Source organism: Ursus maritimus, unplaced genomic scaffold (genome assembly GCF_017311325.1).
Source record: "Ursus maritimus isolate PB19 unplaced genomic scaffold, ASM1731132v1 scaffold_12, whole genome shotgun sequence".
In the NCBI taxonomy this organism is placed as follows: domain Eukaryota; kingdom Metazoa; phylum Chordata; class Mammalia; order Carnivora; family Ursidae; genus Ursus; species Ursus maritimus.
The window spans coordinates 67,503,896-67,524,835 of NW_024423564.1; the positions used below are offsets into that span (position 1 = coordinate 67,503,896).

The 20,940-nt window shown below is 38.0% G+C and overlaps 1 protein-coding gene and 1 long non-coding RNA gene across 2 annotated transcripts in view; one reads left to right on the forward strand and one right to left on the reverse strand.

Moving 5' to 3' along the window:
• The window catches only part of PIK3R3 (phosphoinositide-3-kinase regulatory subunit 3), a 135,243-nt gene that overhangs the window by 100,439 nt on the left and 13,864 nt on the right, over positions 1 to 20,940 (forward strand). The window contains exons 4-7 of the mRNA XM_008699270.2: positions 2,335 to 2,515; positions 3,141 to 3,266; positions 16,969 to 17,111; positions 19,496 to 19,672. Coding sequence (XP_008697492.2) covers positions 2,335 to 2,515; positions 3,141 to 3,266; positions 16,969 to 17,111; positions 19,496 to 19,672 — 627 coding nt within the window. The remainder of the gene's footprint in view (positions 1 to 2,334; positions 2,516 to 3,140; positions 3,267 to 16,968; positions 17,112 to 19,495; positions 19,673 to 20,940) is intronic.
• On the reverse strand, positions 1,840 to 19,688 carry LOC103670765. The gene is made up of 3 exons (XR_570667.2): positions 19,635 to 19,688; positions 18,945 to 19,098; positions 1,840 to 1,965 (listed from the first exon to the last, which is right to left on the reverse strand). It is a non-coding gene; the product is annotated as an uncharacterized LOC103670765 (long non-coding RNA).

Sequence of the window (20,940 nt, forward strand, 5' to 3'; positions counted from 1 at the left end):
CTAGTAACAGATGTTCACTAGGCATCTCAAGCTTAACATGTCTAAAAACAAAATATTTTCCCCCTTTAAACATGTTCTTCTTATATAGCCTTCTTCATTTCAATAAATAACAATTCCATTCTTCTAATTGCTTAAGATAAAAAACTTGAAGTCATCATTATGTTGTCTCTTTCTCTCCTACCCATCCATGTCCATGTCATCAGCATGCCTTGTCAGCTCTCTCTTCAAAATATATTCAGAATCCCACCATTTCTCACTATCTCCTCTGCTACTATCCTTGTTCAGGATGCCATCATCTCTTGCCTAGATTATTTTAATAGTCTCCCGGCTAGTCTTTCTACTTATATCCCTGCTCACTTTGACCAGTCTCTTCTCAACCCAGCAGTTAGAGTGAGCCTTTTAAAATGCGTGATAGATGGTATCATTCTGCTCAGAACCCTCTTGTGTCTCCCCATCTTACTCAGTAAAAGCCAAAGCCCATAAATTGGCTTACAGACTGTTACATGATCTGAGCTCCTTTTACAGCTCTTATTTCTCTCCTAGTAGTACTCTCCCTTTTGCTCATTCAGCCCCACCATCACTGGCCTCCTTGCTGTTCTTTGAACATGCCAAGCATGCTTCTACCTCAGGCTTTGTTCTTGTTGTTCCTTCTGCCTGAGAAACTTTCTCCCCAGATATCTGCTGAGCTAGTTCCTTCACTTCATTTAGGACTGTGCTTAAATGTCACTTGAATAGAGTGGTTTTCCTTGTGCAACATAGAAAATAGCAAACCCTCCACCCCCAGAACTATCTCTTTCCTTTACTCTGCTTTATTTTTTCCCATAGGACCTATTACCATTTGATATATCTAGTTGTTTGTTATGTTCTTTCTTAAACTAAGTCTGTCTTGTTCATCCCTATGTGCACTGTACCTCATACAGCTGCTGGCACGGGTGGATATTCCAAATAAAGTTTTTTGGGTTTTGTTTTGTTTAGAGTGGGGAGGGGCAGAGGGAGAGAGAATCTCAGCCAGGCTCCATGCCTTGCATGGAGCTGGATGCGGGGCTCAATCTCACCACTCTGAGATCATGACCTGAGCCAAAATCAAGTCAGATGCTTTACCAATTGAGCTGTCCAGGCACCCCAAATAAAGTTGTTTTGAATGAATGAGTGCCTTTTAACTTTTCTCTAGCAGAGAGACCAGCTTGCATTTATGTGTGTATATGTGTGGGTGTATATACCTGTAGTAACAACATATGATGAGGTGGTCCTTCTAATGTACATTTTATAGGAATAGTTCTTCATCCATCTAAATACTCACTTTCTGTAAGCATTATTAAATCAGTCCGTAGAGTCAAACCTATTGTGCTTGACCTTTCACGGATCCTGATGCCTCATTTATCACGTGTAATAGCATGGCATAAAGAGATGTGGAGACGTATGTCCCCCCATTAAGTCTGCATGCTGTTTATAAGAAGAGTTGAGTGGGAATGGTGCAGTGTTTTGCTATGATATAATGAATCAGCCTGCTGTGGTTTGATTATACTGTGTGGGACTTGGAAAACACTGCCATTTTAAGCTTTGGTTATAAATTATCTTTAAGGGACCATTGGATATGACTCAACAAACAAAAGTGGTCTAAACTATTTAAGCATCAAATTACCTCATTCTAATATAAATGACTCTTCAAAAGCTAGACTTTATAAAACAGTTGAATGACAGTTGAATCATTTACTTATTGTGACGGTCTAAATAAGTAGTCATTTCCAAGAATTATAAGCGAATATAAAAGACAAAATAATGTAAGATGCAAATTAATTAGTTATAAATCATTCATGTTTGTGCATTCACAACAAAACCTTGAGGGTATTGGTGATTATGTTGCCACATGTTTATCATCCCCTTCACACAGAGATGTCTTCTGCTTCCCCCCACAGACACACAACCTCGTATCTTTAGGTCCCAAAGAGATTGTCTCTGTTCTTCCTGAAAAAATATCAATAGAATTTAAATTAGAAAATTCATTCAGAAAATAAAAGATATAATTTACTTCTATTTTAGTTATTTTTCTCAAGTGACTATTTTTGTTAAATCTGTTGCTACTGACTGCTGGTTAGGTAGATTGGCCTTTAGTAACCAAGGTATTTTATAGACAAATGAAATAGTTGTAAAAATAGTAAGATATTGTATATACTTTTACACACATAATTATATATGCCTTTTCACCTGTTCCAGTCTCATTAACTTAGTAAAACTTGTTTATTATGTGACACTGTACTTTTATATCTCCATATGAAAGTAGTACTTTGATAGGATTTTTTGGAAAAAAATCAACAGTTGCTGTCTTGTTCACAGGAAGGGAGGCAATAATAAGTTAATAAAGATCTATCATCGAGATGGTAAATACGGCTTTTCTGATCCTCTGACATTTAATTCTGTGGTGGAGCTCATTAACCACTATCATCATGAGTCTCTTGCTCAGTACAATCCCAAACTTGATGTGAAGCTAATGTACCCAGTGTCCAGATACCAACAGGTATGATTATAGAAGTTCTTTTTTTTTTTTTTTTAAGATTATTTATTTATTTATTTGAGAGAAAAAGAGAGAGAATGAGCAGGGGGGAGGAGCAGAGGGAGAAGCAGACTCTCCACTGAGCAGGGAGCCCAATGAGGGGCTCGATCCCAGGACCCTGGGATCATGACCTGAGCTGGAGGCAGACGCTTAATGACTGAGCCACCCAGGCACCCCTCAACAAGTCATTTTTAACATAATTTCATTTTAATTTACCAGGTTTATCAGTTAAAAAAAAAAAAGAAATCTAGTTATTTTAAATTTCCTACTTAAGATTTAAGATATTTTTGGAACTTATTTTGTGGCTACTAGTCCTTAATAGCTTGTTGCATGTATTTATTAATTTTATGTAAAAATACTTCTGTTTCTGTTTCCTATTTATACTTATTTCTTAATTTTTCAAGTATTAACCATTTTGATGTGATCGAAAGGCTGAGTGTTAACAAAAGGATTTAGTGCTTTTGCATGATTAATATTAATACAGTGGCTTAAACTTACAGTAGAAATGCAATTTAAAAATAAATAGATGTGGAAAAATTCATGTGTCAGAATCGTTAACATTCTTTATATCTTTTGTTTAACTGTACAGGATCAGTTGGTAAAAGAAGACAACATTGACGCAGTTGGTAAAAAACTGCAAGAGTACCACTCTCAGTATCAGGAAAAGAGTAAAGAGTATGACAGGCTATATGAGGAATATACCAGAACATCCCAGGTTAGTAAATTTTTGTGTTTAGGCCAGTAAGTATACAATGCTATGGTTACATCAGATTTTCTATAATTCACCTGACAGTCCTTAGCTGTCTTAATATCTTGAATAGCCTTTTTGAGACTGTGATGATACAAATTCTTCTCCCATTCATAAATCACTTTTTTATTGGTTAAAGGTATAATTTTTTTTCACTTAGTATTAACTAGGATAAGGCTTGACTGCAAATGACAAAAAATAACAAGAGCAAAGCCTTCAGATAGAAACTTATTTTTCTTTCATGTATAGGCGCAGTGCCAGGGATATTATGTCAACTACACAGTCATCAGGGCTTAGGGTTCTTCTGTTTTGATGCTTTGCTATCTGTAGAAGTTGGCTTACTCCAATATTAGCCATCACAACAATATTCTAGCAAACAAGATAGAAGAATAAGAAGGAGAAAGAAAAGTTTCCTGTGTTTAAGGCTGTTTCCTAGAAGTACACATTGCTTCTACTTTCATTCCACTGGTAAGACATAGCTGCACATTACAACTAGCTGCAGGGAGGCTAAGAAAGCTAATTTTTATTTCGTCAGGTATACCCAAATAACATTTGAGAATTTTCTGAGGAAGAAGAAATTAATGGGAATTATGAAACCACTAGTAGTGTTTTTTTTTTTTTTAAGATTTTATTTATTTATTTGGCAAAGAGAGAGACAGCCAGCAAGAGAGGGAACACAAGCATGGGGAGTGGGAGAGGAAGAAGCCGGCTCCCAGCGGAGGAGCCCAACATGGGGCTCGATCCCAGGACTCCGGGATCACGCCCTGAGCTGAAGGCAGATGCTTAATGACTGAGCCACCCAGGCGCCCCAGAGACCACTAGTATTCTTAACCACAGTTTTTAGATCATAAATCTTTTAAAAAATTTTTATTTATTTGAGAGAGAGAGAGAGCGTGAGCATGAGCAGGGGGAGGGGCAGAGAAAGAGGGAGAAGCAGACTCCCTTGCTGAGCAGGGAGCCCAATGTAGGGCTCAATCCAAGGACCCTGGGATTATGATCTGAGCTGAAGGCAGACGCTTAACCAACTGAGCCACCCAGGTGCCCCTCCTAGAACTACTTTGATTCTTTTTTAGTTACACTTGAATTGATTTAATTTGCCCTGAGTCATTACATAATATATAAAAGGTACTGGGAATTTTTATGAAGGTACAGGTCTTCAGGGAAGTGTATCCATTGCAATATTTGGGTCAATAGTGGCCTAAGAAAACATGTCTAACTGGGTTTCTTATCCACATTCTTTTGATTATTTATTTATTTTAGAGAGAGAGAAAGTGAACAAGGGTGCGCACACTTAGGGCGAGCGGTGGGGGGAGGGGCAGAAGGAGAGGGAGAGGGACAAGCAGACTCTGTGCTCAGCCATTGCAGGGCTCAGTCTCACCACCCTGAGATCATAACCTGCGCTGAAATCAAGAGTCAGATGCTTAACCTACTGAGTCACCCGGGCTCCCCTTTTTTGCACATTCTTTTGAAACACAGGTTATTACTTTGAACGTATAGAAGCATTAGTCTATGGTGATTAGTCCATGTTATGGTAGCATTAGTCCATTCTACTAAATTCATAGTGAATTCTTAGTGGCATAATAACTTGGCTGAATCCTTTATTGAGCATAAGAGTAATGGATTTTTTCTAGTGTTTGTTTTCTATTGTGTTTGTTATTATTACTGCTCTTTATTATTTCCCTTTTTTTGCTTTCAATTTAATTTGCTCTTCTTTTACCATCTTAAGGTGAAAATTTTGTTCATTGGCTTTAAAACTTTATTTTCTGAAATAAGCATTTAAAGCTATAAATTTCCTTCTAAGCACTGTTATAGGTACACCCTGCAAATTTTGTTATACTATTATTTTCCTAAATGAGTTTTAAATATTTTCTTATTTCCCTTGTGATTTCTTCTTTGGCTATATGTTCTTTAATTTCTAAATATTTGGAGCTTCTCTAGATACTATATTATTTCTAGTTTAATTTTTTTGTAGTCAGTGAACATATTAAGGTTGCAGTCTTTTGAAATTTATTGACTTACAACCTAGTATATGCCTTATCTTAGTTAACTTGCACACTGACAAAGACTAGTAAAGTTGTTGGTTTAGTGCCCTTTCAGTTTTTGGTATAGTCCTTTATAAATATCAGTTAGGTCAAAGTGATCTATGGTGTCGTTCAGATATTCTGTATCTTTACTGACCTTTTTTTTTTTCTAATACTGTCAGTTAATTAGTCTTAAATTCTCTAGTTACAATTGTAGATTTGTCTATTTCTCTCTTTAGTTCTGTTAGCTTTTGCTTTATGTGTACTGAAATTCTATTAAGTGCTGACACATTTATAGTAAATTTATTCCTTTATAATATGAAATATTCCTTGGGGCGCCTGGGTGGCTCAGTTGGTTGAGCGCTGGACTCTTGGTTTCAGCTGAGGTCATGATCTCAGGGTTGTGGGATCGAGCCCCTCATCCTCCACCCTGAGTCTGCTTGAGATTCTGTCTCTCCCTCTCACTCTGCCCCTCACCCCTCTCACACACAGGCTCTCTCTCTCTCTCAAATAAGCAAATAAATTTAAAAAAAAAAATGAAGAAGCAGGCTTCCAGCAGAAGAGCCTGATGTGGGGCTCGATCCCATAATGCCAGGATCACGCCCTGAGCCAAAGGCAGACGCTTAACCGCTGTGCCACCCAGGCGCCCCTCTAGATATTTTATTCTTTTTGACACTGTTGTAAATGGAATTATTTCCTTAGTTTCTCTTTTGGATTATTCATTGCTAGTGTATAGAATACAGTTGATTTTGTGTATTGATTTTGTATTCTGCAACTTTGCTGAATTTATTAGCTCTAACAGTTTTTGGTGGATTCTTCAGGGTTTTGTACCTATAAGATCATGTCATTTGAGATAGTTTTACTTCTTCCTCTCCAATTTGGATGTCTTGTAATTGCTTTTCATTGCCTAACTGCTCTGGCTAGAACTTCAAGTACTTTGTTGAATAAAAATGGTGAAAGTGGATATCATTGTGTTGTTCATGATCTTAGGTAGAAAGCTCTCCCATTTCACCACTGAGTATGATGTTAACCTTGTGTTTTTCATATATGGCTGTATTAGTTTTCTATGTTTGCTGTAACAAAGAATGACAAACTGGATGGCCTAAGACAACAGAAATTTATCATCTCACTGTTCTGGGGGCTCTAAGTCCAAAATCAAGTTGTTGGTAGGGCCCTTCTCTCTCTGGAGGCTCTGGAGAAGAACTTGTTCATTGTTTTTCTGAGCTTCTGGTGGTTGCTGGTAGTCCTCGGCATTCTTTGGGGTAGACATATCACTCCACTGTTGCTTTCATTATCAATGATATTCTCCCTCTGTGTTTCTGTTTTCTCTTTTTATAAGGACGCTAACTAATCATTGGATTAGGACCCATCCTAATCCAATATGATCTCATCTTAATTCACAGAAGACCCTATTTCTTGGGGCACCTGGGTGGCTCAGTCGTAAAGCGTCTGCCTTAGGCTCAGGGCGTGATCTTGGTGTTATGGGATCGAGCCCCACATCAGGCTCCTCTGCTGGAAGCCTGCTTCTTCCTCTCCCACTCCCGCTGCTTGTGTTCCCTCTCTCTCTGGCTGTCTCTCTCTCTGTCAAATAAATAAATAAAATCTTTAAAAAAAAAAAAAAGACCGTATTTCCTAATAAGGTCATATTCTAAGGTCCTGAGGATTAGGACTGATCATATCTTATGCAGGAACACAGTTCAATCTATAACAATGGCCTTTATCACATTGAAGTTTCCTTTCATTTCTAGTTTATTGTTTTTATCATGCAAAGGTATTAGATTTTGTCAAATACTTGGTCTGCATCAATTAAGATGATCTGATCATGTAGGTTTTTTTCCTTCAGTATATTAATGTTGTGTATAGACTGATTTTTGTATGTTGAACCACCCTTGCATTCCTGGGATATTCCATGGGGTAATGGTGTATAGTTACAGTCCTTTTAATATGCTGTTGAATTTAGTTTGCTAGTATTTTGTTGAGAATTTTTGCATCTATATTCAAAAGGGATGTTGTTCTATAGTTTTCTTTTCTTGTAGTCTCTTCACCCAGTGTCAGTATCAGAGTAACAATGGCCTTATAGAATGAGTTAGAAAGTGTTCCCTCTTACCTCTTCTAGTTTTTGGAAGAGTGAGAAGGATTGATGTTAATTCTTCTTTCTTAATTTTTTTTTAAGATTTTACTTATTTATTTGAGAGAGAGAGAGTGTGCATGAGAGGGGGTAGGGTCAGAAGGAGAAGCAGACTCCCCACTGAGCAGGGAGCTCGATCCTCGGACTCCAGGATCATGACCTGAGCCAAAGGCAGTCACTTAACAAACTGAGCCACCCAGGCGCCCATTAATTCTTGTTTAAATGTTTGGTAACTTCACTAGTGAATCTGTCTGGTCCTGGGCTTTTCTTTGTTGGGAAGTTTTTGATTACTGTTTCAATCTCCTTATGGGATTATAGGTCTGTCTATCTGTCTGTCTGGGCATGGAGCCCAATGTGGGGCTTGAACTCATGACCCGGATATCAAGACCTGAGCTGAAATCAAAAGTCAGACGCTTAGGGGCGCCTGGGTGGCTCAGTCAGTTAAGCGCCTGACTCTTGATTTTGGCTCAGGTTGTGATCTCTGGGTCATGAGATTGAGCCCTGTGTTAGGCTCCACACTGGATGTGGAGCCTGCTTAAGATTCTTTCTGTCTCTCTCCCTCTGCCCCAACCTCACCTCCCCAGCTCTCTCTCTCTCTCTCAAAAAAAAAAAAAAAAAATCAGACACTTAACCAACTGAGCCACCCAGGCACCCTAGTGTAGGTCTATTTAGATTTTCTGTTTCTTTTTGAGTCACTTTTGGTAATAATGTGCTTCTAGGAATTTGTCCATTTCATTTAGGTTATCCAATGTACTGGCATACAGTTTTTTGTAGTATTCTCTTACAATATTTCTGAAAAGTGGGTAGTATTCCCTTTTTAAACTTAGAATTTAGTAATTTGAGTCTTTTTTTTCCTTAGTCTAACTAAAGGTTTTTCAATGTTGTTGATCTTGTTAACTAATTTTTAGTGGTGCCTGGGTGGCTCAGTCAGTTAGGTGTCTGCCTTTGGCTCAGGTTGTGATCCCAGGGTCCTGGGATTGAGCCCCACATCTGGTTCCCTGCTTAGTGGGGAGCCTGCTTCTCCCTCTCCCACTCCCCCTGCTTGTGCTCTCGCTCTCTCTTTCTCTGTCAAATAAATAAATAAATAAGACTTTGTCTATAAAAAATAATTTTTAAAAATAAAAATTTTTTAAAAAACTAATTTTTAGTTTTGTTGATATTTCTCTATTTTTCTGTTTTCTATTTCATTTATCTCTAATCTTTATTATTTCCTCCTGCTACCTTTGGGTTTAGTTTGCTCTTCTTTTTCTAGTTTCTTAAAGTATATAATTAGATTAATGATGTGAGATTTTTCTTATTTTAAAATGTAGGTATTGACAAGGGTGCCTGGATGGCTCAGTCAGTTAAGCACCCTGAATCTTGGTTTTGGCTCAGGTCATAATCTCTGGGTCATGGGATCGAGCCCCACATCAGGCTCCATGCTCAGCAGAGAGTTTATTTGGGATTCTCCTCCTCTCCCATTGCCTCTCCCTCCATTTGTGTGTGTGCCCTCTCTCTCTCCCTCTGTCTCTCTCTGAAATAAATAAAATCTTAAAAAAAAAAAAGCAGGTATTAACAGCTATAAATTTCCCTTGAGTACTGCTTTTGCTGCATCCCATAAGTACAGTGTACTGTGTTTTAGTTCTTAATTATCTCAAGGTATTTTCTAATTTCTCTTCTCATTTCTTCTTTGATCCATTCATTATTTAAGAATGTGTTGATTTCCACATATTTGTGGGTTTCCCAGTATACCTGAGAAGAATGAATATTCTTTGCATCTGAAGCAAGTCTCTTATAGACAGCATATGGGTGGATCGTGGGTTGTTTTTAATTTTTTCTTTTTTTTTTTAAGTAGGCTCCACGCCCAGCGTGGAGCCCAACGTGGGGCTTGAACTCACGTTCAAGACCTGAGCCGAGATCAAGAGTCGGACGCTTAACCGACTGAGCCACCCAGGCACCCCGGGTTGTTTTTAATTTTTAATCCATCTGCAGTCTCTGCCTTTTAGTTGGAGAGTTTACTCCATTTACATTTAAAATAATTACTGATTACTGGTAAGGAAGGACTGACTTCTGGCATTTAGTTATTAGTTTTCTATGTGTCTGTGTGTCTTTTGCACTTCAGTTCTGCCATTACTTGATGTTTTTTTTTTTTAGTATTTAATTGTTTTTTTGTAGTGTACCTTTTTTTCGATGCCCACTTCTTTCCTTTTCTGTATTTTTTAAAGTTTTTCTTAGGAGATACCTTTGAGATTATAATTAACATCTTAACTGCACAACAGTCTAGTTTCAATTGTAACTCATTATTCGGGTTTGCAGTGCTATACAAATACTTTGCTGCTATACATCATTGTTCCTTCCTCTTTATATTATTGTCACTGATTACATTTTCATACATTGTGTGCCCATTAACATAGATTAATAATTATTGTTTTTTATGCATTTGTCTTTTAAATCATATAGAAAAAAGAGTTACCGAAAGTACACGACTACTTGGCTTTTTATTTATCTATGCAGTTAGGTTTACCAGTATTCTTTATTTCTTCATGTGGCTTTGAGTAACTGTCTAGTGTCCTTTAATTTGAGCCTGAAAGTCTTTAGCATTTCTTGTAGAGCAGATCTAGTGGTAACAAACTCCCTCAACTTTTGTTTATCTGGGAATATCTTAATTTCTTCCTCATTTTTGAAGGATGGTACTACTTGGATATAGAATTCTTGGTTGTCAGTCTTTTTCTTTTAGGATTTTAAATATGCCATTCCACTGCCTTCTGGCCTCCATTGTTTCTGATGGGAAACCAGCTATTAACTTTATTGAGGATCTTTGTACATGACAAATTTCTTCTCTCTTATATCTTTCAAGATTCTCTTTGTCTTTTGACAATTTGACCATAATGTAAAATACATGTTTCTTATATCTTTGTCTATAGGTTATATTGTTACCTGTGGAAGGGTTAGTCAGCTATGAGCTATTCTAGTATTATTGTAACTCATGGTTTCTTGTTTTGACCCTAGTATTTATACTACTGATTTTTCCAGCCCAAAGCCACTGATTTCGCTTCCAAGCTAGTGTCTTTGGTGGGCAGTGTTAAGATAGAGACTACACCTGGATCTTCAGGGCTGTGGGGCTTACTAGGGGTTACTACTCTATGAGGATTATCGATTAGGAATGAAATATAGTACTGACTGGGAAAAGATGTGGGATTCCAGTGGCCAGAAATGCGATAATGGTCTATTTTCCTATGTGAAATGTTTAATTCCATTTTATTTTCAGGTTTTATTTTATTAGTTAATTACTCAAAATGATCTTAATAACTTTTTCTTTCTACCGGATACTTGAGCTGTATCTCTGGTATGCCTGTATGCATTTTTTTACACTGCAAATTTCAGCTTCTCTGTATTCCTTTAGCTCTTCCAGATGAATTATCTGTGATGAGGACAGTGTTTGGGGTAGAATGGGGGAAAAGTTACTGATGCTTCTTCAGATTGAATCAACATAAATGATCAACATCGGGGTGGTGAAGTGATCATACATATAGTAGAATGTTATACAGCTATTAAAATAGGTTTTCAGGAATTATTTTAAAACTTTAATTTTTAAGAAGTATAAAAGTTATATAAATATTTATGTTAAATTCAGTATAAATTATTGCTGAATTCTATATGAATTATTCCATACAAAGTAAAAGTCCCCATTCCTTGGAGGCAACTGCTGTTACTAAGTGCTTTTTAGGAATTCCTGATGACCTGAGGAACACTTATGATGTAGTTTCAGGCACAGGAGGCGGCATGTAGAAGTTTGTGAACAGTGTGATTTCCTCTGGGTATACCCACTAACCTGAAGGCAACACTTTATGAAAATATGCTGAGATGTTTGAGGTGATAGAATTAAGGGGATTTGGGAAAAATACAGTTACAAATAGAAAGGAGGAAATAATAGAAATAATAGTATGCACATTAATAACAATAATATATATAACAAAAATGAGCTTTTCTTTTTTTTAAACAAAATGATGAAATTATTTTATAACCATCAAAAAATGATGGCCTATATTTACTGATTTTGAGTAATTTCTTTTTTTTTTTTTAAAGATTTATTAATTTTTTTTTTTGAGAGAGAGAGAGCACTCATGAGCATGAGTGGCAGGGAGGGGCAGAAGGAGAGGGAGAATCCCAAGCAGACCCCACACTGAGCAAAGCCAGACATGGGGCTTGATCTCAGAACCCTGAGATCATGACCTGCGCTGAAACCAAGAGCTGGACGCTCAATGAACCGCGCCACCCAGGTGCCCCCTGATTTTGAGTAATTTCTAAGATACATTACGCAAAAAAAAAACCCAAGGTAGGGAAATTTTGTATGTGGTATACTGTCATCTATGGCTAAAATATATCAGGACTAGACTAAGGTAGTTAATAAATGTTTTTGGATATATAATCCTCCCCCCTTTTTTTTTTTTACCTGATCCCCTCTCTCTCTTCTGTCACACACACACTCTCTCTCTCTCTCTCTTTCTCTCTCAAATATAGCTGGGGTTGCCATTATCTCCATCTTATAGATACGAACTTGAAGCATAGAAAGACTCTCTTAAGGGACATAACCAATTTTTAGCAAATCAGGATTTAGAATATAAATCTCCTAAATTCCAATTTAGTCGTTTGTAGCATCTAGGCATGATACTGTGCTTGATTTTAGAAACACGGAGAGATGAGACTCTATTCCACAAAAGGTTGAATTACTCTGACAACCTTTGTCAAACACAATGTGCATTTGCCAAAATGGCATACTTTAATCCCTTTTCTCTGCATCAAACGAAGCAGTGATGGATTACTGTATTCCAGTGTGCGTATTTGTTTAAAGGGCAACATACAACACTGTTTAATCTTACAAAGACTATTGAATAAAAGATGCAAAAGAATACATATACTATGAGTCTATTCTTAGAAGGTACAAAACCAGGCAAATGTTAATTTTTAAATTTTGGCTGGGGATATAAAGTGGTAAAATCATGAAGAATAACAAGGAAATCATCATAAAGGGCAGGGTAGTGTTATCACTAAGCTGGGGGAGGTGGAGTGGGAAAAGGCAGGAAGTTACAATGCAGAAAGGACACACAAGGAATTTCTGGGGTTGCTGGTAGTGGAAGTTCATTTTATAACAATTTGTTCAACTGTGCATTTGTTTTATGCGCTTATTATATCTCACACTAAAAAAATGGTAAACATTAAAAATATGGCTGTATGCAGAAACAATATGATTATTTCTATAGATTGGAAGTAGAACAAAAAACCATAACAATAATTATAAATAGAACTTCCAGATCTAGAAATAAGTCGAGACAGCTGAGAATTTAACCTCCCTGGTAGTTCTTTCTTGGACTTCGTTGCTGATTTCTCCGCTTTGACATTGGTCCTCTTCTTTTGTCTGATTACTTATTCACTCTCTGGTGATCTCAAACAGTCTCATGGCTTTACATACCATCTATATGCCAGTAACTCCCAAACTAACATCTCTGCTTCTTCTAAGTTAATTCTAGACTTATATATACCCAACTACCTTTTCAACAGCTCCACTTGGATATTAAATAGGTATCTCAAATTTAACTTGTCAAAACTGAATTCATGAACAAAATTGAACTCAAGGCTGTTCTACCCTTTGCCTTCCCCATCTCAGTTGAGAGTGATCATATCTGTCTTGCTCAGGTCGAAAGCCTTGAAGCCACCTGAGACTCTTTCTTTTACATCTTCCATCTAATCATCAGGAATTCCTGTTTACTTTACCTTTAGAACATAGCCAGAATGCGACCCCTTCTCGCCACATCCACTGCTACTACCTTGATCGAAGCCCACTATCATGTCTTGCTTTGATTTACCACAGAAATCTCCTAACAGATCTTGCCCTTATCCCTGCTCCCCTCCCCCCCCCAATCAATTCTCAATAGAGCAGCTGGTAATACAGGTATCTCCTGCATTTTGCAAGTTCACGTTACACCACTTGGCTTTTATGAAAGACCTACATTAGTACTTGCTTTCACTAACTGGAAGAAATCTGAAGACTTCTGCTTTTATAAAAAAGAGTGAAAAGTGACAATAGCATTCCGAGCTTGTTTTGCAGCAAGCTTTTAGAGGCAGCACACATCCCTGAGCAGTGGGAGTGGTGCTGCCTTGTTTCTTCCTTGAGAAGTGCATTCAGCCTCTCAGCATCAAGCCACCGTAACTTTGAACTGTGTCTGTGAGCATCTGTGCTTTATCTGCTTTACTTTGTACATCCCTTAGCAAGATGTGTCCTAAGGTATCAGGAAGAAAGCCTAGGAGAAGTTATTTTTTGACTCTAGGAACACTGAAGATTTTTCCCACATAAATTAATGGTAATTGCTTCTATGCTTTATGCAATTTTGGCTTATGAAAATTTTCATAGGAACTGTGTACTTTGAAAATGCTGGGGAAACCTGTCCTTGTAAAACATAGGTAGGATTACAGTACTCCTTTGTTTAAGACCTATCTCTGGTTCCATTGTTTACACTTAGGAAGAGCCAGAGTGCTTTTTATAGTATGATCTGTGCCACTCTTCCTCTTTGACCTCATTTCTTCTAACTCTGTTCCTCACTATACTCTAACCACACTAGCCTCTTTGCTGTTCCTCGAATATACTAGACCTGCTTCCTACCTTTGAGTGTTTGCACTGGCTGCTTCCTTGCCTGAAACACTCCCCACCCACCCTGTAGTCACCTGGTTAACCCCCTCACCTCCTTCAAGTCTTTGCTCAAATGTTGTCATCTCAAGAAGGCCTAGCTGGCAACTTGATTTAAAATTGCAACTCGAATTTCAGTCCTCCTTTCCCACTCTACTTTTCTTTTTTCCATAACAATTCTTATAGATTCTTAATAATTCTAACAAACTACATGTATTACTTACTTAAATCTGTTATTTATTGTCTGTATAACCCCCTAAACTATAAGTTCTGGGAGGGCAGAAATATTTATCTAAGCTTGCTTACTTACGTATCCCAAATGCTTCAAGTAATGCCTGGCATATAGTTAGTGTTCACTTATTTGTTGAATGAATTTATACAAGATAATGAACCAAAAGCACTTCCATTTTGGCAGGGCCCTGGAGTCAGCCTCATAGTCTGAACTAGAGTCTAGGGAAGCACTAACCCTCCTGTGAAAAAGGCTAGAAAAAGTGGCCACTGATGCCTGCAGCTTTGGCTTGTATAGAACTGCATTTCTGTTTTGTTGTCCTGGCTAGAGAAAATGCTGCCTACATGCTCAGTAATATTGGGGATTTAACAGCAGATTATGAGTTCTCAGCTGCTGATGTGAGACTGGGTTCTGGACTTGGAATCCTTGGTTGGGGAGCTGGGTATGGGAGTAGATGGAGGCAGCCAAAAAAGCCCCTGGGTCAAAGCTGGGAGAGGGCTAACTCTGTGTGAGAATTGAGAGCAGAACATGAGACGGCTGAGCAGAGAAGAGCTGTGGAGGCTTAAAGCTTTGGGAGGTGGGGGGAGAAAGGGAGGGATGCAGTGATCAGCAGTACAGGAGATGTGCTGGGACAACGGGTGTTAAAGGGAGATTAAAGAATTTATCTCCCCTGTTTATAAGTACTTATAAGTGTTATAGACCTCCTGTTTTTTCTGTGAAATCTTAGATAAAATTTGGATTGCTTTGATGTAAGTGAATTCTTCCCAGAGAATGTGAAGAGATCGTGTATCCTGAGTCATAGTTGGCACAGGGTAAGAATAGACTGCATGTGGGGGTATTTGACATCTGGATTACATGTAATTAGGAGGAAGTGATAGGACTTAGCGATGGGTTGGGATAAGGGACAGGAATTTGTCAATGAGATCATTGGTGACCATGGAAAGAGCAGCCTCTGGAATGGTAGGTACGGAAGCCAGAATAGAGTGAGTTGGAGTGTGAATGAGAGATGAGCAAAGAAAGACAGCCCATATAGACTATTTGTTCAAGGAACTTAATTGACTGGAAGAGAATTTAGGGTTAAGGGATTATTTTTTCAAAGTTGTGTTACTAGAACTTGTTTGTATGCTGATGAGAAGGAATCATAGAGGGGTTGGAGAGGAGAAAGGAGGGCGCGTAGATACAGGTAGATTTATAGTTTCTGTGGTAGGTATAGTGGCCTTGTTTATGGGGCAGCTACTTCTTTGGCAATGCTGTAAAATACACCAGTGTTAGTAAAGTGTAAATTATTAGTGTCTTCTTTAAGGATACAGGGCCAGAGCTTCATAGGTAATTTTTTGACCTTGCAAGGGAGCCAAGACTCTTCACTGTAATTTGAGAGTTGTAGAATTTGTAGCTAGGTATTTAGATATGGGCATTCTAATAAGTTTACAGTACTATTTGAGATATGTGTGATATAACCTCAACCACATGGAGCATCATAAGGTTCTTGTCTCCTCCATGAAGCCTCTGTAAAGCAGTAAATAATTCACCCTAGCTTGATTGCTTCTCCCATGACATGAAACAGAACCTTACTGGAGTTCAGAAATCAATTTCACCTGTGTGTTCCAAAACCTGCAAGGCAGGCTTCGTGTTTTATTAATCTCTTTATCACCAGATTGTACTTTCTGTATAGTGGATTCTCAGTAATCATTTGTTGAAATTAATCAATGCCAGATAGTTTTGAGAAATAATCCCATAAGCACCAAAACTTAAAATTTGTAAACATTCAGGATAGCAATTCTCTAGACCTTCATGCATTGCTCTTGACTTTCTAATATAAATTGAACAAAGTTTAACCCTCTGAAGATTTTGGGGAGTCAGGGTTCAGATGCTAAAGTCTACAAATATCCTCAGAGCTCATCAAAATATATAGGACTACTTATCCTAATGTTGAATGTCTTAGCTTACTGGGCATTTGTTTTGTGAAGTTTTAGTTTTTCATTTTATTCTGCATCTGATTTTAGCTGCTATTCTTCCCCCTTTCATTTTCTGCTGCTTCTTTGTTTTCATTTTAAAGATCTTTTTAAAGTAATGTGCACCCAACCTGCAGCTTGCCTTATAACCCTGAGATGCTCTACCAACTGAGCCAGCCAGACGCCTCTCATTTTCTGCTTCTAATCAAATTAGTCTATTGATGAATCTCTTGGGAAAACTGCATATTTTAGAATTGATAAAATGAATAGACCCTAGGACTCTTCTGGGAATAAGGCTATGCACACTGGTGTATGGACTTCTCCATTCTATTCATTTACTCCTTTAGCACTTCTTGGGGGTCAGTACTGTAATAAGTGCAAAGACATAACTTTATCCTTGTCTTCAAAGAGTTTAGGGTTAATCTCTCTTAGCAACTCAGGCCTTTTTGTGATGATTCTCAGCTATATTTTAAGTAATAGTTCTTTTTCTTTTAAGGTTTGAATGATGTATTTTGCATATAAGTAATAAGGGTAGGAGTTAAACAGGAGTTGTATTAGCCATCTTAATTCAGTCTTATATGGAATCATAACTAGAATTACAAGATTTGTTTTAAGACCAAGGTTACCAAAAAAAAAATAATAATAAAGTGTGTGTCTTTCCTTTTTTCTCTTCTATAGGAAATACAGATGAAGAGGACTGCAATTGAAGCTTTTAATGAAACAATTAAAATATTTGAAGAGCAATGTCACACACAGGAACAACATAGCAAAGAATATATTGAGCGATTTCGCAGAGAGGGGAACGAAAAGGAAATTGAACGGTAAATCTACCTAACCCATCCAAGTGCATCAGTGAGACAAGACTTCTTTTCTTCCCCAATAATCTCTTTTGTGTTTGCTTTTCACCCCCTTAAATGTCATATATGCAACTATTTGTTGTTCTCGTAATAGCACCAAACTGAACCTTCTCTTTTCAGTTTCCTTCTATGTCGACATCTTCCAAATTTTTAACTCCTGCTCATCCTTTAGGATTCAACTTACTCATGACTTTTCTAAGAAAAATTTCCCTGACTGGTTTAGAAGCTTTTTGTCCCTACCCCGACAGTATCTGGTCCTGATCCTACTGTAACATTTACTGAAGATCATAACCACTAAACTGCAAGCTTGTTGGTGGAATGAGGAAGGTGGCTTATTTTCCCTGATAGCTCTAGCACTTCCTTTGGTCCCTGAGAGTACATGGTGATGCTCACTGAATTTTTGTTGAACTGAAAATCAACAGCAGCACTCTGAGAATAAATTGGAGGCTGAACAAAACCGTGGGCAGGAAGACCAGCTTGACTATTGCAGGTGACTACAGTGTTTGTGGTCATCAGGTTAAATGATGGTGAGGGCCTGAACCAGAGCAATGGCAGGAAAGGAGGGGGAATTAATAGAAATGCTGAAGACTTGATACCTGACCAGATATGATAGGTGTGGAAGAAGTCAAAAATTATTCCTAGATTTCTAATATGAATCAATAAGGAATGATGTTATTCACCAAAATAGGAGGTGCATGAGGAAAGTTCAGGGTTGGAACCAATGAGTCTGAGGTTCCTGTGAGGACCCAAATGGAGTTGTCTGAGAGGCAGATAGCTGGTTATTTGGTTTTGGAACTCAAGGTACAGAAAGGATTTGGGAGGCATAAGTGTGTAGGTGATAGTAGATGCCAAGATTACACAGAGAGAGTGAGTAGCATGAGAAGTATTGGGTCTGGCAACTAAAAGGATATTGGAAGTCTTTGTCAAAGCAAATGTAGTGGAATGTTGGGAGACTGAGCCAGATAACAGTGGGCTAAGGAATGAAAAAACGAATAATAAATAAAAATGAATCATCTGCAAGGGAAAAGCAAAATTATTTCTCATACTAGCACCGAAGTGTCAGTGAACTTCTGTGTGCATGAGAATAGGGCTAATACTGTTGAGGCAGTATAGCTTAATGGTTAAAACCATGGGCTTGAATTCTATATTGATCATTTACTAGCTGTGTGACCTTAGGTAAGTTACTTAACTCTCTGAGCCTGCTTCCTCCTCTATAAACTGTAGATAATATCTTTTTGAAATGCTATGAGAATCAGGAGATAGACACACACACATGTATACTTATGGTACAGAAAGGCATGTGTGTGTGTATCTTGGCATAGGCTATCATTAAATAGCCATTATTATTAAGAATGAAGGGATAGAAAAGAACTTGTAGTTTTGTTGCAAAGGGAGGTAAAGTAGCTGATGATGTTTTAATAGTAATAAAAAAACATATTTTTGAGTGACAAATGAGTGATGCGGACAGTTACTGCCTTCAGAGCACAGCAAGACTTTGTGTGCTGGAAAAGCTTATAGTCATTATCTGCTGAGTGCTGGCCAAGACGTACAGGCACCGTGTGGTCCTTTTTACATGTATTACCACATTTAATTCACATACTAACTGAGTGAAGTAGGTACTATTGTAGACACCCATTTTAAACAGATGAGGAAATGAAGGCACAGAGAAGCTGAATAACTTGCCCATGGCCATGCAGTAAGTGGCAGGGCAGAGATCCAGACTTAGGCAGGCAGGCTGACTGCAAAGCTGTTGCTCGTAACTGTTACATCGTGCTGCCTCTTGAAGATCATACGTACAGCTTTACTTGTTCAGTCATGACTGGATCCAGGGCCCAAACAAGCTCATCAGGACTTTCTCTCATATTCTGTCTTTTGCCTTAGTTTTTCTCTGTATTGGCTTCATCCTAAGGCAGGCTTTCCCTATGAGGTGGCAGTATAGCTGCTGGGAGTCCTAGAATCACATATTTATAACTTAGCAATCTCAGTGGGAAGAGAGAATCTCTGTTTACAATAGTTTTAGCAAACTAGAATTGACTCTCATTGGGTCAGTTAGGGTATGATTTCCATTCCTGAACCAGCCACTGTGGCCTGAGGGTAAGGATAGGATGTAATGGAATACTCTTAATGGCTGGGCTGGGTTGTGTGAATATTCACCTGTGACTCTGAGATGGGGGCAGGAGTCCTTACCTACAGGGAACATCAAGGTGCCATTACCAACAGAATGAGAATGGATATGGACTGGGCAAAAACAGATGTCTACCACACTTAAGGTATTAGGACTATGCTCACATTATAGAACGTTTCTGCTTGGTTCCTGTTTTAGCCTTACTGTGTCAATATTTTCACAGAATTATGATGAATTATGACAAATTGAAATCACGTCTGGGTGAGATTCATGATAGCAAAATGCGTCTAGAGCAGGATTTGAAGAAACAAGCTTTGGACAACCGGGAAATAGATAAAAAAATGAACAGCATCAAACCTGACCTGATCCAGCTGCGCAAGATCCGAGATCAGCACCTTGTGTGAGTAGTCTGGGCCTGTATGGGAGAAACACCAGCACCAGATTACTGCTGGCACTAGACATGTTAGAGGGAGAGGAAGAGATTTGTAATTGAGAACTGGCCAGTGAGATTTTAAGAATACAGGAAAGCAATCCTGGGTGTACTTGGTGGTACCAGAGTTTACCTAAAGTCAACATGTGGGGCAAACCAGAATGTAGCATTCTAGATTCTAGTCCATACAAATGGGAAATCTCAGAGGATGGGTGTGGCATGAGCAATGTAGTATAGCTTAAAAAGGACAGGTTAGTGTTTACTTAAATACAAAAACCAGAATCTTTGATTACATAGTAAACCACAGAAATAGAAATCACCCCTCATGAGCACAGACAAGAATACTAAGAGTGAGGGCCTACAAATAAGTATACAGAACAGTCTCTTAAAGGGTTTTTATATCTAAGAAATGAAATTCTGTATTCAAGTAATAGAAATGTGCCAATGGCAGACATGCAAGATAATTTGACCTAAGGAGTGAAACTCAACTTTTTAATATTACAGAAAACTGTTTGTTAGCTAGATATAGGGATATTACTCAACTATAGATTGAAAGCTATATTATCAGAACAAGGTGTTAGATTTTTAGGACAAATGACTGTCTTAGAGAATCCACGAGAAAGGAAAATATATTAGGTTTTGTTCTAGGTAATGAATAGACTGCTACGAAATATGTTTATAGGTGACTTTCGTGCATGTAACACAACTTGATTCAAACTCTTGGTAGAAGACAAAGTAAAGACCTCTGACTGGATTTTCCTTAGACTTCAGGGTTTCTTTGTATGAAAAAGGGAGAGGGGAGATAATAAAAAGCTTAGAGGTGGGGAACAGTGGCTATTGAGTTTCAGTAGAGTAAAATTTAAGGTGATAAGTTTTGGGGGCAAACAATTAGAACTATGCTGTGCTGAGTAGTTTTTAGTAACCCCTCTCTAGAGATCACTTCAGTTTGCTGTTGTGGCCAAAAAAAAAAAAAAAAAAGTCAAGCAAGTACACATGGCATACAGAAGAGCTTTGGAAACAAGGCAAGCAGGTACTTTGACTAAAATCAGGGTGTGTCTGCTCTTGGAAAGGTTATGTGATTCTGGTCACATAATGAAGCTGAAGAAAGGCCCAAGAAGAAGGCTTATGCCACGGACCAAAAGAATGAATGGAAGCCCTTGTTTGCTCTGGAAAGTGATGAGATTATTAAAAAATATACCATCCCAAAAGGCATGAATAAGTGTGGCAAACTAGACCTT